Raw genomic sequence first — 17725 nt, 5'->3', positions numbered from 1 at the left:
GTCTTAATAGTCATCTTTCTCAAAGTAAATCTAAGACTGACCGCCCACCACTAGATGATCCTAGATCTGGTTTTGGACCTGGTTTTACCAGATCATTTACCGTAATACCCGGAGTATAAATCTTCCTGGTACATAAGCCAAATGTTTAGATGAAAAATAGGGATTAAAGGCCAATTCCAAAAAAAGTTAGGCCACAGTGTAAAATGTAACCTATATAAGGAACAGGAGTCAATGATTGTCAAATCTCATAAACTCATATTTTATTCACAATAGAACATAAACAACATATCAGATGTTGAAGGTCAGACATATTACCATTAAAATAATATAATAAAAATATAAGTTTATTTTGCATTTTATGGTAGCAACACATCTCAAAAAAGTAGGGACAAGCAACAAATGCTGGTAAGTGGTACTAATGAAAAATTTTGTAACCAGTTAGGTTAATTGTCAACAGGTCAGCAACATGAGTTGGTTTAAAAGAAGAGGTTCACCAATCTGTCAAAAACTGAGTCTAAAAATTTTTGAATAATTTCAGAAAAATGTTCCTCAGTGTAAAATTGTAAAGACTTTGAATCTCCCACCATATACAGTTCAAACAATCATCAAAAGATTCAGAGAATCTGGAGAAATCTCCGTGAGCATTAACCTTGCGAAGCAGATGGATTTGCCCGTTTCCTTGTTTCTCACTGGAGAATCCATCTTGCCAAGCTCCCATCTGAACCGTCTGGGCCCAGTTAAAAAGTGACAGGACCAATCAGCAACAAGGGCAGTACTTTCGGGCACGACGGAGTCGTGACGTATGCAAGCAGCAACAAGAGGCTGGTGCAATTATGGCAGAAGACATTAGCATGGATGCTGCTAAAGCACCAGTTTTATCAGAACTTGACGACATTTCTTCGTTAAAAGAAGAACAAAGAACAGCAGTGAGTTGTTTTCTTTTCAAAAACGACGAAGTCCTGTACTGACATGTCTACAGTCGCCATGGTTGTTATGCAACTCTATATGGAAATTACTCCTCGGTAGGGGCACACCTTGCTAGCGGCCACGTCACATGTTTGGTTGCTCTGATTGGCCTGTAAAGATGGGACAGACAGAATATTCATCCAACCACACTCCTAGTTTTTTTTACAAAGGCTCTGCCCTTTCCTAAACGCTGTGTATTAGAGGTTGTCAGCTTATGTGAGCATGGGACAAGGCTGAAGGGGTCCTCAGGGTCAATTGCATTAAAAACAGGCATGATTCTGTACTGGGAATCACTGCGTGGGCTCAGGAACACTTCCAGGAATCATTGTCTGTCAACACAGTTGGCTATGCCTTCCACAATGACAGTTAAAGCTGAATCATGCAAAGAAGAAGCCACATGTGAACAGGATGCAGAAACACAGCTGTTGTTCTTGGGTCAAAGCTCATTCAAAATGGACTGGGGCTAAATGGAAAACTGTTCTGTGGTCAGATGAATCAACGTTTGAAATTCTTTTTGGAAACCACAGACTGCGTGTCCTGTGGACTTAAGAGGAGAGGGACAATCCAGCTTGTTATCCTGGCACAGTTCTAAAGCCTGCATCTCTGGTGGTATGGGGTTGCATTAGTGTCTATGGCGTGGGCAGCTGGCACATCTGGAAAGGAACTATCAATGCTGAAAAGTAGATAGAGGTTTTAGAGCAAAATATGGTCCCATCCAGACATTTCAGAATGATGATGCTAAACCCCATACCACATCCAGAGATTTGACAGTCATTGACTTCTGTTTTTATTTAGAGGTGGAATAGGGGTTGTGTATTCTATGAAAAAACAACAACATTCTTGACCTATTTCTATGTCAGAGTTTGCAAAGTCAAACTGGATTTTTTTTAAAAGGCTGGATTGTTGGCCTTCATTCTGCACAGTGAATCAGCATCAGAGCATTTTAGATCTTGTTGATATATTTTTCATTGATCTGTGGATGTTTGAACATTTCAAACTGTCTGTTCCTGACCTGCTTACAGCAACGGCACACTTTAATTATGTATAATTTTTGTAGCTCATAAAGAGGCATCAGGATTAATTCCACTGTTTGATAAAATCACTGACAGCAGATTTTAAATTATCCTCTTCTTTGTAGGATGACTTATCAGAGAGTTTGCTCGTGGTGAGGCTTTAAAACTTTATTTTTTAAGTGGCTACCATTTAATATGGCAACATTTTCCGCTCTCATGCTGCATTAAGAACAGATCGTGTTTGATTTAATGTCAGATTTAGTTTGCAGAGAGCTGCAGCGTCAACTTTTCTCTGATGGTGATTGTTTTGACTTTTAGTTAATATCACAATCTCCTTCCTATCTTTCCTCCCACTTTTCCATAATGATCTTATTTTTTTCATTTGCTGCTTTTTTTGAACATCTTTCTCACTCACTTTCACACAGGTTGTTCCTGGAGGGATTAGTTAACCCTTCACCTCATCCTCATTAGGAAACATTCACATACCCATCCTTCCCTTCCTGTGCGTCGTCAAGCATCAGCGTTACTTGGTGTCTGATTGGCTTTGAAGGGGGAGTTCGAGACACTGCCATCGCCTTCATGTCTGGTGCTCAGACCCATTCTCCTCATTCTCTACGCTGTGTAGTTATGTGTGTTTTTGTCATACAGGGAAAGTCACTGACACATTTCCTCTTTGTGGATGTTTGATTTCTGTCTCTGAGGCTTACACCAGTTTGTTCAGGTGTCAGTCAGAGCGTCTGCAGCTGTCAGAGGAGATGTGTCAAACGCTGTGTATGTGTAAGGCAGCAGAAGCTCTGCAGCTTCACAAGATATGCAAAGCCGAAACCACACGTGCCAGACTAAGATAAAGGCTGGTTTACATCAGGGACTGAGAACACTTGATCCAAAAGTCTGCTTCATTTGCTCAATAAGAACAAAAGCGTATCATACACAGGCACAGTGCTCAGGCCCACTTAAAAAGGTGGTCTTAGGCGTGGTTAGTATTGACTTAGGAGTAGTACATGGGAGATGTGAATGCAACGATGCCCCTGCACTGCAAAGTTTTAAAGTCAACTCTTTTGTCTCTACAAAACCCACCGTATCTGTGCAGCATGGGTCCATTTCATCCCTTGAGCTGTGTGATGATGGATCTGAATCTGAATGACCAGATTTCATCATTTGAAACAGTATAAAACGGTCTGTAAGTGTCTAGTTAGTGTCTCTGTGTTTCTCCTCAGGCCCTGCTGCAGGCCCACGACGTGGTTGCGCACGAGGTTTACAGTGACGAGGCTCTGAGGGTCACCCCCCCACCCACCTCGCCCTACCTGAACGGAGACTCACCTGAGAGCGCCAACGGGGACATGGACCTGGAGAACGTCACCAGAGTCCGCCTGGTCCAGTTCCAGAAGAACACAGACGAGCCCATGGTGATGACTTTAGCATATTTACATTCTAGCATGCTCTCTGACGTATTTACTGTTAAACACAGGTTAAAAGCTCAGAGCTGATGTTTGTTTCCTCGTCTGATCCTCAGGGTATTACGCTGAAGATGAACGAGTTAAACCACTGCATCGTTGCCAGGATAATGCATGGGGGAATGATCCACAGACAAGGTAACCTCCTCTGCAGTGATATTCATGTCTACAGATAAGAGACAGGCTTATACATGACTGACTCCTTTTTTGAGACAGGAGTTACTAAATTGCAGCCACTCTACACTTTACACCAATATGATCTTTTATCATATTTTCATCTAAAGTGGCAGGAAATATCTTAAGCTTTTGACTGTCTATAAAATAAAGTTGAGCTCCACGTTTTAGTTCTAATTTGATTTGATTTACATACCTTCTCACCTAAAACTGTTCATTTCTTGTTCCAAACTCCAGCTGTCAAGATTAATCAAGTTAATTGCAATTAATTAAGGTCCACATTATGCACTAATATTTTTTAATTGCAATTAATTGCATGCTCCATTGTCCCTTTTCAACACACTTTGGTTAAGGCTGTGACAGCTGCAGCCACAGTGATGTCAAATAAGTCCACCATTGCTCCTTAATGTCTCATTTCACTTTAAAATACTCGCAGACCGTTCAGTTGACAAGTCAGCAATCATCTGCACCTTTTTAATGTTCTCTCATTTCATTTTCAATTCATAGCAAGCTCCTTTTTCCATGATTAAGTCTATGCTTAGATCATCGATCTACTTCTAAACATAAGCCTGTACCCAAACAGGAAGTCAATTACCCTCAGTTTAAGACAGCAGAAAAAATCCCAAATGACACAAAAACAGTTTGAAATGTAAAATAGTGGAATTTTAAAATGCATTAAAAAGGGTGCGATTAATTGTGATTAACTTCAGAAATTCTGAGATTAATTGGGATTAAAAATTTGACAGCCCTAGGTCAAACTGCTGCTACAGCTGCATCCATGCTAATCTCCTCACTGGCCCCCATTGTTTATATAGTTGAGGTCTTTGTACACTGATACTGAAACCGTCATTAGTCAGAATTATTTTGAACAAGTTTAATTCATGCTTTTTTTTTTTCTTTTACATCTGTCCAACTCATTTAAATGGGTGAAAATCTCTGATACACTCCTTTTTCAAGGAGTTAAAAAGCCACAGAAACAGCTTGACTGCTGTTTTCCCTTCGCAGCATGAAAGCATTTGCCACATTCAACGTGTTTTCACAGTGAATCCAAAAATGAATGCACCAGACTCAGTGTGCATGGTTTGATTAAGTGAGTTTTTCGCAGATTACAGAGCCTAAAACGTAGCCAAAAATAACAGACTCAGTGTGCGACTTTTACAGTCGATTCAACAGAACCACAGCTGTAGCTACTGCCTCTATCTCCTCAGATGATGCTGATTGGCCCCGTCCTTCTCTGAACAGGGACAGGTGTATCGGCCTGAAGCTTTGAGAGGCCAATTCTTCTGATGACAGACATGAATCTGGTCTTTACATCAGCTTTGCAATGTTTCACAGAATTTCACTGAATAAAAGAGCAGCTGGTAGAATTATAGCAACAACATATCTGGTGTCTGTGAATCACCACTGTGAAATTATTACAACAAACAGCAGGTGTGTCATCAAACAGTCTGGATGAACCACCTGAATCATTCAAAATATGGGAAAAACATCCTAATGTCCATGGCCCCCCTGCTTTTAAATGTAAAATGTAAAAAAATGTAAAAATCGTCTCATGTGACAATTTGGTTGAATATTTGTCCCTCTAACCCCATTTCTCCTGTTTCCTCTCCTAGGAACTCTACATGTGGGTGATGAGATCAGAGAGATCAACGGCATCAGTGTGGCCAACCAGACGGTGGAGCAGCTGCAGAAGATGCTGGTCAGTGAATTCAACCAGCATGTTTCTGAGTTAATCTGTAAAATATCATGTATATTCATATATTGGTCACATATTGGTCTGAGGATAAAACGATAATCCCTATATTCACATGTTTATTTCCACAGAGGGAGATGCGTGGCAGCATCACTTTTAAAATAGTGCCAAGTTATCGAACACAGGGCTCATCGTGTGAGGTAACGCCTCCTCCTCCTCCTCTTCATCCTCCCTCCTCTTCACTGATCGTGAGCTCTGATCTGATTACTAACTGCTCGCCTCTTACTCAGTGTGTGTGTGTGTGTTTTGAGGGTGTGTTTGTGTGTTTCGCTGGGGCTGGGTCAGATATTCAGCACACCAATTTCACAACCAAGATACCGGAACCCCCAACCTCCTCCTCCTGCTGCCCCCAGAATGATCCACACCTCTCTGTGTGATCCGTCTGCTGCTCCCCCCTGAAAACAGCTCAGTGACCCACTTTGGGTCAGACCTACCAGTTTAGAACCACCAGTCTAAACTGAATAGATATGTTGGCAATGTTTCACTGCAGAAGAGCAGAGGTGGAAAACTACCAGACTGGTAAAACTTAGTAAAACTAAAGTTACTTTGGTTAAAATATACTGAAGCAGAGGTAAAGTAGAGGTCTATAAATCTCATTCATTGTGCTCAGGGAGACCAGCGAACAAGATTTGTCATACATTGTCATATTTTACCAATTTGTCAAGTTATGCCCCATAGGAGAGCATCAAAAAGGGCTTTTTTATGGGCATCAAAGAGGGTAATTTGTTGCATTTTTCCCCATAAGAAAAGAGGGATTTTTTATTCTTGCTCATTAAGATTGCATCAAAGAAGGCACTTTGTCATATTTTACCCATATAAGTGGTATCTAGGAGGAATTTGTCAAATTATTTGCATTTTTTTTTAAATTCTGCCCTTTTAAAGGGCATCAAAGAGGGCATCTTGTCAGATTTTGTCCTCTATTAGAGGGCATTAAAGGGGCAGTTCATCAAATGTTGCCCTTGGAGGGCATCCTATAGTGGACTTTATCATATGTATTTTCCAAAGAGGCCTCAACATATTTTAAACATTGTGGTACCAAGGGGCTATTTGCCCCCTCTGCCCCCTATGAGTACACCAGTGGTCAAAACCATATTACTGGCCAGTTAATGATGTTGAAAGAAAACCCGAACCTCCTCGTTTTACTTCTAGTTTTTTTGTTTGTTTGTTTTACTCAGTAATGAATGCCTTTAAACATGTAGTGAAGTACAACACTATACTTTCACTATAATATAAACTTAAGTAAAGGTAAAATAATTTATTTTAAATGTCCTCTAAATGTATCATCTCTCCATTTACAAAATGTTTTTTATACAAAAAAATTGAAGTTTAAATTGCATGAATATAGATAAGTAAAATGTCATGATCAGTTTCAATGAGCCTCCAATTCTAAAATGTAGCCTAATATCATTTAGTGTTGTACAGCCTGTGCTGTGCTGTAGAAAAATGGCCTGATCTGATTGGTTAAGACTGCACACGTGATTATTTCTCATTTAACCTGAACTTTAAGCATGAAAACCTTCTTCAGTCTTAAACATGAGTGAATAAAAGTAAAAGGAAGGTAAGCCTGTCATCTGATAATCATTCAGGGTGGGTCAGCTGCACAAGCGAATTGGCCCAGGCCTTAAGACCCAACCACAACGTCACGTCTGCTTCATACTCTCTCTCATATATCCTGTATTGTTGGACCATGTAGCCATCTGCTATCAGTGTGGCGCCCTCCTGTGGTGATGTTGAGACCTGCAGGCCAAAGCTCTGCTGCTGATGTTTCTGTGTTATCGATGATTTTCATGACGTCAGCACTGTGCTCAGTTTCTGTTGCCCCCCGTCCTCTTCATGGCCTCGGTCTCTGCCCACCGATGAGTGTTGTTGTGAGTGCATGTCTTTGTGAGAGTGTGCGTGCTGCTGCTGCTGACCTGTGTGTCTTATTTCAGAAAGAGTCCCCCACCACCTCCAGGCAGTCACCTGCCAACGGTCACTCCAGCATTAACAGTTCTATCTTGGTAAGGACGCCCCACCCCCACCTCACAGTCAGACCAACACCCCCTCTCCCCCCTCCGATCGGTGTATGTCATGTGTCGTGCTACCTGTCCGTTTGTCCATGCAGGTGTTCATTTATCAGCTGTTTCTCTCTATTTATTGAAGTTTTAGAATTAGATGCCTCGAAAAACAACATATTCCTACGGCCGCCGTGTTTTTGTAACATCACACTCAGAGTGTGAAATGCCAAAGTCATTATCATGTCGTTCAGTTTTATTACAGCTTGTTTGTCTTCTAAATGTCTTTTCTTATGACTTTCTTTGTTTTATTTCCTCAGTGAAAAACAAAGACAGCAGATTCTGACAATCCAGAGAGATAAGACCACATTTCATGTTTTAAAAAAGTTTGTGAACTTTTTATTCACCTTCAGTGTCGAGTTTCAAGTTATCTTATGTTTTTTTTAATGTAACTTTTATTTACCAGGAAATATCACATTGACATAAGTAATCAAACCCTTTACTCAGCATTCAGTGAAAGCACCTTTGGCAGACTATGACCCAACAAGCTTTGCACACCTGGATTGGAGGATTTTCTGCCATTCTAAAACTCAGTCAGGTTGGATGGGGACGGCTGTGGACAGCCATTTTCAGGTCTCTTCAGAGATGTTGGATAGCATTCAGGTCAGGGCTCTGGCTGGGCCACTCCAGGGCATTCACAGAGTCGTCCCTAATCCAATCCTGTGTTGTCTTGGCTGTGGTCTTAGGGTCGTTGTCATACTGAAGGTGAATCTTCGGCACAGTCTGAGGTCCGAGGCACTGTGAAACAGGTTTTCATTGAGGATATCTCTGTACTTTGCTCTATTCAGCTTTCCCTCAACCCTGACCAGTCTCCTAGTCCCTGCTGCTGGAAAACACCCCCACAGCATGATGCTGCCACCAGAATTCTTAACTGTTGGGATGGTGTCGGGCAGGTGATGAGTGGTGCCTGGTTTCCTCCAGATTTAGAATAGAGACCAAACAGTTCAAGCTTGGTTTTATCAGACCAGATAATCTTGATTATCACAGTCTTGGTCCTTCAGGGAATATTTTGCAGACTCAAAGTGGATTTTTATGTTTTGCGCTAAAAAGAGGCTTCTGTCTAGCCACTCTTCTGGTTTATCAAGAGTTGTTTATTTGCCATGAAGTAAAAAATTGTGTTGTAAATCAAAAGGCGAGGCCAACTGCAAGAGAAGGGGCATGTGGGTGCAGATATAAAAAATATCAGCTTTGTAGCGTTAACACTCAGGCGTAAATCGAAATGTCAAAATAATCATTATCCTATAAAATATGAGGCTTTTCTGTGATATTTGGGGTAATCAAATGTAAAAGTTAATTTATATTAACTGAATGTTAATTTCACTTCATCTGATGTTCGCTAGCAGGTTATCAAACGTGCTTTATCTTGAAAGTTGGTCTGATCTCTGGATTTTCAGTCATTGTGGTGTTTTTCAATCAGAAAACAACACATTTTTTTAAAAGTTCTCAGATTCCCTATGTTTACATGACAAACAAACCTAAAATAGGACAGAACAACATGGCAACATTTGAGCTTCCACACCTGAGTGTAATGTGATAGAAACATTCCCGCCGTTAGAATATGGTTTACTGATCCATCTTCCTGTTTTTTGGAGCTGAAGCCCCGCCCCCCACGTGTCCGATATCTCAGTTAAAAATTGGTGTGCCTCTTAGAGCTGCGTGCTATGCTCACTGCTGACACAAACACTTTGATCGAGGAGGGTTACCTTCAGACACTAACGCTGCTTTGCTCGCTGCTCGCTGTGTGGCTCAACAGATCTGCTCTAACTGATGAAAAATCAGACTAACTCTTTTTATTCTTTGTATGTAAAAACACTGAAGTGTTTTTAGTTAATGTAAATACATAAAGGTACAGTTCAGATTAATGTGCATGCTCATTTCTGGTTTCTTTAAAGCAGTGCTTCTCAGAAAACTTGGGTCAGGTGTACAGGGAGGTCATCCAAACGTTCAGTGATTCAATTTTGTCAATGCTGTTATTTTTGATAATTTAATCTGTTACTGTAATGAACAGTAGTGCAAAAAAAGCACCAAAAATTTCAGTAACTCCCTCTTAATGACAGTGCAGCTAGGATCTGTCTCCTCTGTCTTGGATTGGAAAGGATTTTTCAAGACTTACAGTAATGACCACCTAAGAATGACTTAAAGATAAAATTATTGGATTTTAGAGCTTAAAGGTCAAGGTCATAAGGCCTTATTAGAGCTAGATTCTATAGTAAAACCTGTCTGACAAAGCAAAGTATGCTGAAGATCTCAAAAAGCAACGCATCATGGTGCCATCTAAAGAAATTCAAGGATAGATGAGAAACAAAGACCTTGACATATATCAGTCTGGAAAATGTTACCAAGACATTTCTAAGGCTTTAGGACTCAGTGAGTGCCATTATCCACAAATGGGAAAAACTGTGAACAGTGGTGAACCTTCCCAGGAGTGGGCGAGCTACCAAAATAACTCCAAGAGCACATGGACAACTCATTCAGGAGCCCCCTAAAGCACCTAGAACAACATCTAAAGACCTGCTGGCCTCACTTGACTCAGTTAAGGTCAGTGTTCATGATTCAACAATAAGAAAGAGACTGGGCAAATACGGCATCAGTGGGAGAGTTTCAAGGCCAAAACCACTGCTGACCAAAGAGAACACAAAGGCTTGTCTCACATTTGACTAAAAACATCCTGATGATCCCCAAGACTTTTGGGAAATTTTTCTGTGGACTGACCAGACAAAAGTTTTGTAAGGTGTGCGTCCCATTTTATCTGGAGTAAAACTAACACAGCATTTCTTCAAAACAACATCCTACCAACAGTCAAACATGGTGGTGCTAGTGTGATGGTCTGGACCAGGACCTGGACTACTTCCTGTAGTTGCTGGAACCATGAATTCCATACTCTACTAGAAAATCCTGAAGGAGAATGTCCAGCCATCGGTTCATGACCTCCAATTAAGCACACTCGGGTTATGGAGCAGGACAATGATCCCAAACACACCAGCAAGTCCACCTATGAATGGACGAAAAAAAAATAAATGAAAGTTTTTGAGTGGTCTAGTCAAAGTCTGGACTTAAATCTGATTGAGATGCTGTGGCAAAACCCTTCAGTTTGGCTGAATTAAAACTATTCTGCAAAGAAAAGTCTCTCCACAGTGATTTGATGGACTCATTGACAGTTATCACTCATATCATATCATGAGGCTGTATGAAATACCCACTACCCCACTAACAGCCAACACAATATTCTGTTAAAGTTTCTTCACAAAGGTCAGTACAGTTTTTTAAATATTCTTCGTTGTGTTTTGCTGCCCTGGTGCGAGGTACATACTAGTAATACTGGTGGCATTGCAGTGTTTGGTCCATGTCTGTAACCTTCAGGAGAATGTGATGAAATATGAACAAAATGAAGGCAGAGGATGGACAGAAAGCTCCATCTACATCTGCACATTTCAAACATAGAGCATAAACAATACAGATCTGCTTTTGAAACACTAGGAGGAAGAAAACCAAAGTCATTATTAGATCTACACTTGAGAAGCGCTGCTCTAAAGGATTTCTGTTGAACTGTATATTTTGTCTGATTTGACTGTCTCCCTCTCTGTTATTGATGGTTTCTCTCCCCAGGACCTGCCGTCCACCATCCAGCCCAAAGGTCGACAGGTAAATAAAGCAAAAACACCTACATGACCCTAGCTCTCCTCCCGCTCTGCTCCCTGTTTCTCTCTTTAAGGCGTTTCCTGCCTCCTTGGTCTGTTTTTGGGTTTATTTCCTGGATCTTTCACACTGACTGCTCGCTGAACTTCATGACAGCAGCATTTGAAGTCCAACCTCATTTTCAACTTTTAAATCAGAACTGTTGGATTTTTCTCAGCCTGATTCAGAATGCTTTGAATTTAAATGATGTGATTGAGTCCAGAAAGTTGTGCAGCTGTCAGCAGAGCGGTGAGGATATAAGGGCGTTATAGTTCACGTTCACCAGAGTGTTTTAAGAAATGAGATTTTATTGATTTAAAGAACATAAAGCTTCAGTGAGGGCAGAAAACAGACTGATTTGCTTTAGACTTACACATGTCTTTATAATCCTTCCTCTTTAACATAGAAACATGTCCAGAAAACACGCTGACCAAAAGAAACTGGACTTTTGATTCAAGTGTGCTCTGGTCCAGGCCCCTTGTCCTAACTTGGAACTACCCTTGGACCAAAGGCCTCATTTGGCCCATCTTCTCTCCACTACAGTTAAAAATACAGGATAGAGAACAGCTTGATGATAGAGTGGAAATTTCACCCATTCATCTTCTTCTGCTTATACGGGGCTAGGGTGTGTTGGAAGCATGCTGAGAAGTCAAGCCAGACATCCTTCTACCCAGCAACACTTTCCAACCCCTTCTGGGGGATCCCGAGGTGTTCCCAGAGCAGACAGGAGATAGAACCCCTCCAGCACATTGTCTGCTTTCTCTGGGGTCTCCTCCCAGCGGTACGTGGAGGTGTCCAGGAGGCCTCTCGATCAGATATCTAAACCACCACAGCTAGCTCCTTTCAATGTGATGGAGCAGCAGCTCCATTTTTAGTTCACTCTGGACAGCTGAACTTCTCACCCATATCTCTAAGGCTGAGCTCAGACACCCTCCTGAGAAAACTGAGCTTTATTCTGCGATCTCATTCTTTCAGTCTTTACCCTGAGTTCATGACCATAGGTGAAGGTTCGGAGGTAGAGCATGGTAAAATCAAAAGGATGGAAATTTTATTTAATTATTCTTTAATCCAAAGCATGCAGAAAGGTCACTTCCTGCCTGTTCTCTTCTTGATTTTACTCATAAACCAAACAATATTTCTTCTCCAGAAATAATCGTAATCTTTCTCCAGCCCTAAACTATTTTCCCCAATAATCTTCCGTCAGTTTTCTGCACCAGACTGCAATAATTTAGACGTCAGAATACAAAACAACTGAGTAAATTCTCTGGGGTTTTAAGGTCATAGTCAGGCCAAGAGTCTAATTTAATCAGCACCAAATCTCCTCAGCCTGTCTGACTGCTGTCAGATCAAACCAACACACTTTGAGCAATCACTTAAACCAAATAGGACCGGACGCCGACCCACATTTACGACGTTTGGATCCAGACTGACACTTTGACCGGGTCAAGTCCTGATTATGATGGATTCTTTTAAGATTTGGTTTTCTTGCTTTCATTTTGAGCGAAATGACAAGATCCACCTCTGGGTTAACTCCTCTCCATTTCCACTTTAACCGTATTTACAGTAATAACGTCACAGGCATTGTTTTTTTTCAACCACTTTTCCCGTAGATGTTATTAAACCATCCTCGCTTTAGAAATAAATGGAGGTTTTTACAGAGCAGAAATCCCCAATAATACCATCACTTCATCCCATCACTGAGTTTGATGTTTGTGCATCTTCCTCGCACATTCCTCCTTACATAATCAAACATGAGTCACCCAAACATCACATCATACCTCTCTTTTAATGCTGCAGGAGCATGGATCCTACCAGCAGAGGGCAGTAGAGTCCACAACAGACCAGCTTAAACCATTCACAGCCAGCATAGATGGATAGATAGAGACAAAGGCTGGCAAACTGTTTGATCATTTAGGATACTGCATGTTTTAAAATTTACAGTCTTGGGTTTTCATGGTTGGTTGCTGAAAAGGCAGAGAAGCAGCTGAGAACCACAAGAGTAGTGCATAAGAGAGGGATGAATGCATCAGATACTGCAGAAAACTCTTTCAAACCCTGTCTAAATCACACAAAAATGCAAGCAATAGTTGAACGTGTATACAGTCCTAGTGTTTTTATGCAATGAAAGCAAAGTGCAGGAATTTGTCTGCAGTTTATTGGGATTAAAAGTAAGAATACCCACTACTGAAGTTTTATTGCTGTGGTATCAAATAGGTATCAGCATTGTTTGCATTTACTAGCATCATATGAAAGTTTTAAATTCATGTAATATGTGAATTGTGATGTTTAAATGCAACTATAAAAAGTAGTTATTGTTAAAAGCATTAATGAATCCATCAAAAACAATATTTCAATATGGAAATGCTAACAATATTTTGTGTTATTTAGATGGTGAGCAAGAATTTAACTGCAATTTCTGGTCACTAGAACAAGAAATTGTCATTATTTTGTCCCAAAGACTTCCATTTATGTTATTGTTGTATCGAAACATGTGTCAGTATCATATATATATTTTTGAGATCACTCAGAAGTTTATAAACATCTTTTTCATTACATGAGTTCATCAAACTGAGCAGAAAAACACTTTAAAATCATCTAGATGGAGGCAATATAAATGCAAAAAGTCAAAAATGGACAGGACCCTCAACAAGAACCTCAAAAGAACCAATACAAATGCAAGGAGCAACAGTAATAATTCAGTTAGACACAACAACAAAATAAGCTGCAGCAGCAACACAAAAAACATAATACAGGAGCAAGAACAGGAGAGTAAATACATGCAAAAGAACAAAGAAGCCACAAGAAGAATACAAATAGATGCAATACATGCAAAACAATTAATAAAATGATATAATACAAGAGCAAGAAGTCTCAACATGATCGAAAAAGGCAAGAAACAGAAGCAATAGCGACAACTTGCAGCAAATAAATGCAACATAACAATATAAGCTACAACATGAAGGCAACAAAACAACAGAAGCCACAATCCAAGGGTAAATAGGTGCAACACAAGGGCAAGACACATAAGAAGACAATTGAAATGCAAAAAGTCACAAGAGGAGTACAAATATATGAATGCAAATTAACATAACACATGTGCAGGAAGCTACAACATGAAGGAAAATGGACACAACAAGGATGCAAAAGCCATAACATGGACCCAAAAAGATTGATGAAGCCAAAACCTTAGGGGAAATAGACACGACACAAACATAAGAAGTCACTAAGTAAACACAAAACTTGCAAGCCGTAAATCAAATGGAAAAGGTCGCAACACAAATGCATGAACTAGCAATAACGACGACATCAGAGGCAATGCAAATGCAAGGAGCCACTATGCATGTGTAAATAGATGCAACTTGAACTCAAGAAGCCAAAATAAGAACACAATTATACACAACACAAAAGTGAGAAGCACAGCACACAGAAAGAATACAAATGACCATAACACAATGCAAAGCAAATTACTGAAGGATCAACACAAATGGAAAAAGACTTAACACTATTGCAACAAGAATAGATGCAACATTAACAAAAACAAGCACAGCTACAGTCCGATGTTCTTGTGTTGTAGCTGTTTGTGTTCATGTTATAGTTCTTTGCCTCATGTTGCTGTGCTGTTTTTTTCTGTTTGGTTATGCATTCATCTGAGAACTCAAAGCCACCGTACAAGCTGCAAAAGCAGCATGTTCTCATGCCAAAATATAGTATAGGAAAATTAAATACACATTATTTAACATTAGAAATATAAGACAGAGATGTATACTGTATAAGGAATTTGTAAAGTCTGAGGAGCTCCACGGCTTCATCCCAGTAACTCCAAACTGACTCATGTTTTAAAAAGTTTCTAACCTCCTCCATCAATCAGAAACCCTCCCTGTCCACCCTTCACAGCCTCCATCCTCCTGTTCAGACATTAGCAGACATTATTACTGCATGACATGTGTGATGCTTTCACATCCTAGATCGTATCGAGACCTCCAATCAAGGACAAAATGTCTGTGAAGGTAAGAGACAGCTCCACCTAAAACCCCGTACATGAGTACTGCAACACTTCTGTCCCAGATGTATGAATACCAGCCCCCAGCACGCAGCTGCGAGGAGAATAACAGCTGTTTTTATCAGACGGACTCATAAACAATGCCTGTGCCATAATTACTGGGTGTCCAGAGGCTCATTAACAGCCCAGCTGGGCCACAGTTTATCTCTCTGGAGGAAATTCACCCTTAAAAACTAGTCTCAGACTTAGAAACCTAAAATCCCTGGTGCTCTCCTCCCTGGTAAAACTCTTCTGTCTTCGTCTGCACCTCACTTAGTCATTTCTTGATGCATCTCTGTAAAACTCCAACATGAACCCCCTCTTCTCCAACCCTCCTGAACTCATCAAGTCTCCATTTCTCCTCCACAGATCTACGTCAGAGCTCAGTTTGAATACGACCCCTCCAAAGACGAACTCATTCCCTGCAAAGAAGCCGGCATTCGCTTCAGAGTCGGGGACATCATCCAGATCATCTCCAAAGACGACCACAACTGGTGGCAGGGGAAGCTGGAGAACACAAAGAACGGCACAGCGGGCCTCATCCCGTCACCGGAGCTGCAGGAGTGGTGAGAAATTTAAACATGCAACACATAAGTCAAATTCAGACCAAAGATTCACTAAGCTATGAGACTGTTTCAGATTGTTGCAGGGCCAATCAGGGCAGCTGATGGTGTCTCCTGATGTTCAGGTTGCCAACTCACCATCAGCTTGTTTCTAGACATTATAAGCAGATAATGTGACATATAAATCTTGTTTTGAAAGACTAAACGCTGACAAATGTTGCCGAAGCAGGATATTTGATCAGATAAAATCATTCTGCAGTTTCTGGAAATGAATGAATCTATCTTTTTTTGATTGGTTGTTCTGTCAGAGGCATAAATATAAAACATGCTTGATTATACTTATGATTCAAGGTCAGGGAGGCTTGAACTCAATAGGTAGCTAAAAATAATGGTTCTGACACCACACTCTTGAAGGATTATTTGGACAAATACTTGTTTGCAGCGAGCCTCGACCAGCGACTCTATTGTTGGTGAAGGTTAATCTGTTCTAGAGTCAGGTCTAAAACCATGTAGTGCTTGGCCAACTTAAGCAGGAAGCTATGTGCTGTACAAGCTAACACATGAGAAGGTCAAGGCTGTAGGAGCTAAAGCTGTCTGTAGAGAAAGTAGCATTTCAGCAGATAGGGGTAAAACAAGACTGAAGACTAATGATTAAGAGACAAAAAAAATGTGAATGTTCAGTACCATCAGTGTTGTAGAGACAGATTTATTGCACAGTAACTTTAAGAAATAAATCACTTTAAACCAAGTGAATGGGTATGGGTAGATGCTATGATAACATCCATTATTTCAACTCATCCCTTCATGAATTTTTGGTCTGAGCTGTCCTTTTGAGGGCATCCGTCCAAGCCATGTAGAGTCACCTACCTTCTCTGCTTGCCATTTTTTGAATTTTAGGATCTTTTCAATCAAACAGCACCTCATAAGGTGTGTTAACCAAACAGGAATCCACTGTTTTAATTTTGTGGAAGAATTTCTTTTACATCGAGTGTTAAAAGTCGCAACACTGGGGCACCAGTTTACCTTTGGTAGTACAGAGGCTAGATGGATAGTTTATTTTCATAACATGAAAACAATAAAATATTTAGAGCATCTCCTTCAGCAGCTAATTATGAAATGAAAACAGTAAAAGAGGCAATACATAGATATAAATACAATCTAAAAAAGTGAAAAGTGGTCACCAGTTATGTGTGTAAATGGTCCATGTTTACTGAGGTCCTATAAAGGACAGGCTGAGACAGCAGCATGGGGAGTTGTGTTCAGGACCCAAACTGTAGAAGAAACTGCCTCATCCTGGAGGACTGAGCCCTAATTGACCTGAATGTTTGGCGATGGCAGGGGGTCAAAGTGATGAGGAGCTGAGTGTGAGTGGTCTCTAATGATGCTCTGGGCTCTGCGTTGGCTGAGAGAGGCTGCAGTCCAGTCCTGGAGCGGTTTGGAAGGGAGCGGGCAACCGGGAGAAAGATGCTCAGTGCGACAGGTTTGTGTGGGGCCGCTCTTAGCCTAGCCTGCAGCCTGACTTGTTTGCTCAGCTTCTGCCTTCTCGCACAACGCCGTCTCTGTCTCCTCCCCACCGGCTGTAGGTGTCGTGCTGCTCCACATCCTCCTCCTTTCAGTCTCCGAGCGCCCCGCTCTCTGGATAATCTCCGTCAGGAAAGATGTAAACTCCGAGGGCACGCTGTCAGTTCTGGTGTAAGTGTAGGGCTTTGTTTTGCCGTTAGTGATGGAGCGCTGTGCCGCTGTGTTCATACGCACCGCCCCATGCTATCTCAATAGGTAGCATTCAGTAGTTTCCTGTTGATCAGGCAGTTACTGGCTACTGGTTGTTAGCTTTTAAGCTAGCCAGGAGTTGTAGTTGAGACTGAGGTCTTCTTTTTCACCTTTTGGGGGTTTTTCTTGATGGAAATTTCCTGTTCTTTCTCTCAAAGGTGTCCTGGAACATCCATCTTCTTTGTTTTCATAGGTTTCAACATAAGTTTTCAAATAGTGAAAAACACTACAAGTCCAAGATATAACACAAGAGTGCATCTTTCT

The 17725-nt window shown here is 40.9% G+C and overlaps 1 protein-coding gene across 18 annotated transcripts in view; it reads left to right on the top strand.

Annotated features, from left to right (window-relative positions):
• The window catches only part of caska (calcium/calmodulin-dependent serine protein kinase a), a 177677-nt gene that overhangs the window by 146545 nt on the left and 13407 nt on the right, over nucleotides 1–17725 (top strand). For 4 of the 18 annotated variants that reach the window (XM_041806641.1, XM_041806635.1, XM_041806639.1 and 1 more), the window contains 8 exons: nucleotides 3197–3385; nucleotides 3493–3571; nucleotides 5221–5306; nucleotides 5432–5500; nucleotides 7292–7360; nucleotides 11021–11056; nucleotides 15055–15096; nucleotides 15498–15694. In XM_041806641.1, coding sequence (XP_041662575.1) covers nucleotides 3197–3385; nucleotides 3493–3571; nucleotides 5221–5306; nucleotides 5432–5500; nucleotides 7292–7360; nucleotides 11021–11056; nucleotides 15055–15096; nucleotides 15498–15694 — 767 coding nt within the window. Of the gene's footprint in view, nucleotides 1–3196; nucleotides 3386–3492; nucleotides 3572–5220; nucleotides 5307–5431; nucleotides 5549–7291; nucleotides 7361–11020; nucleotides 11057–15054; nucleotides 15097–15497; nucleotides 15695–17725 lie in introns of all 18 variants that reach the window. The other 14 variants (XM_041806636.1, XM_041806630.1, XM_041806632.1 and 11 more) reach the window with 7 other exon arrangements.

The sequence above is a fragment of the Cheilinus undulatus genome, linkage group 15 (genome assembly GCF_018320785.1).
Source record: "Cheilinus undulatus linkage group 15, ASM1832078v1, whole genome shotgun sequence".
Taxonomy (NCBI): domain Eukaryota; kingdom Metazoa; phylum Chordata; class Actinopteri; order Labriformes; family Labridae; genus Cheilinus; species Cheilinus undulatus.
This window is presented reverse-complemented; position numbering and strand designations above follow the sequence as displayed.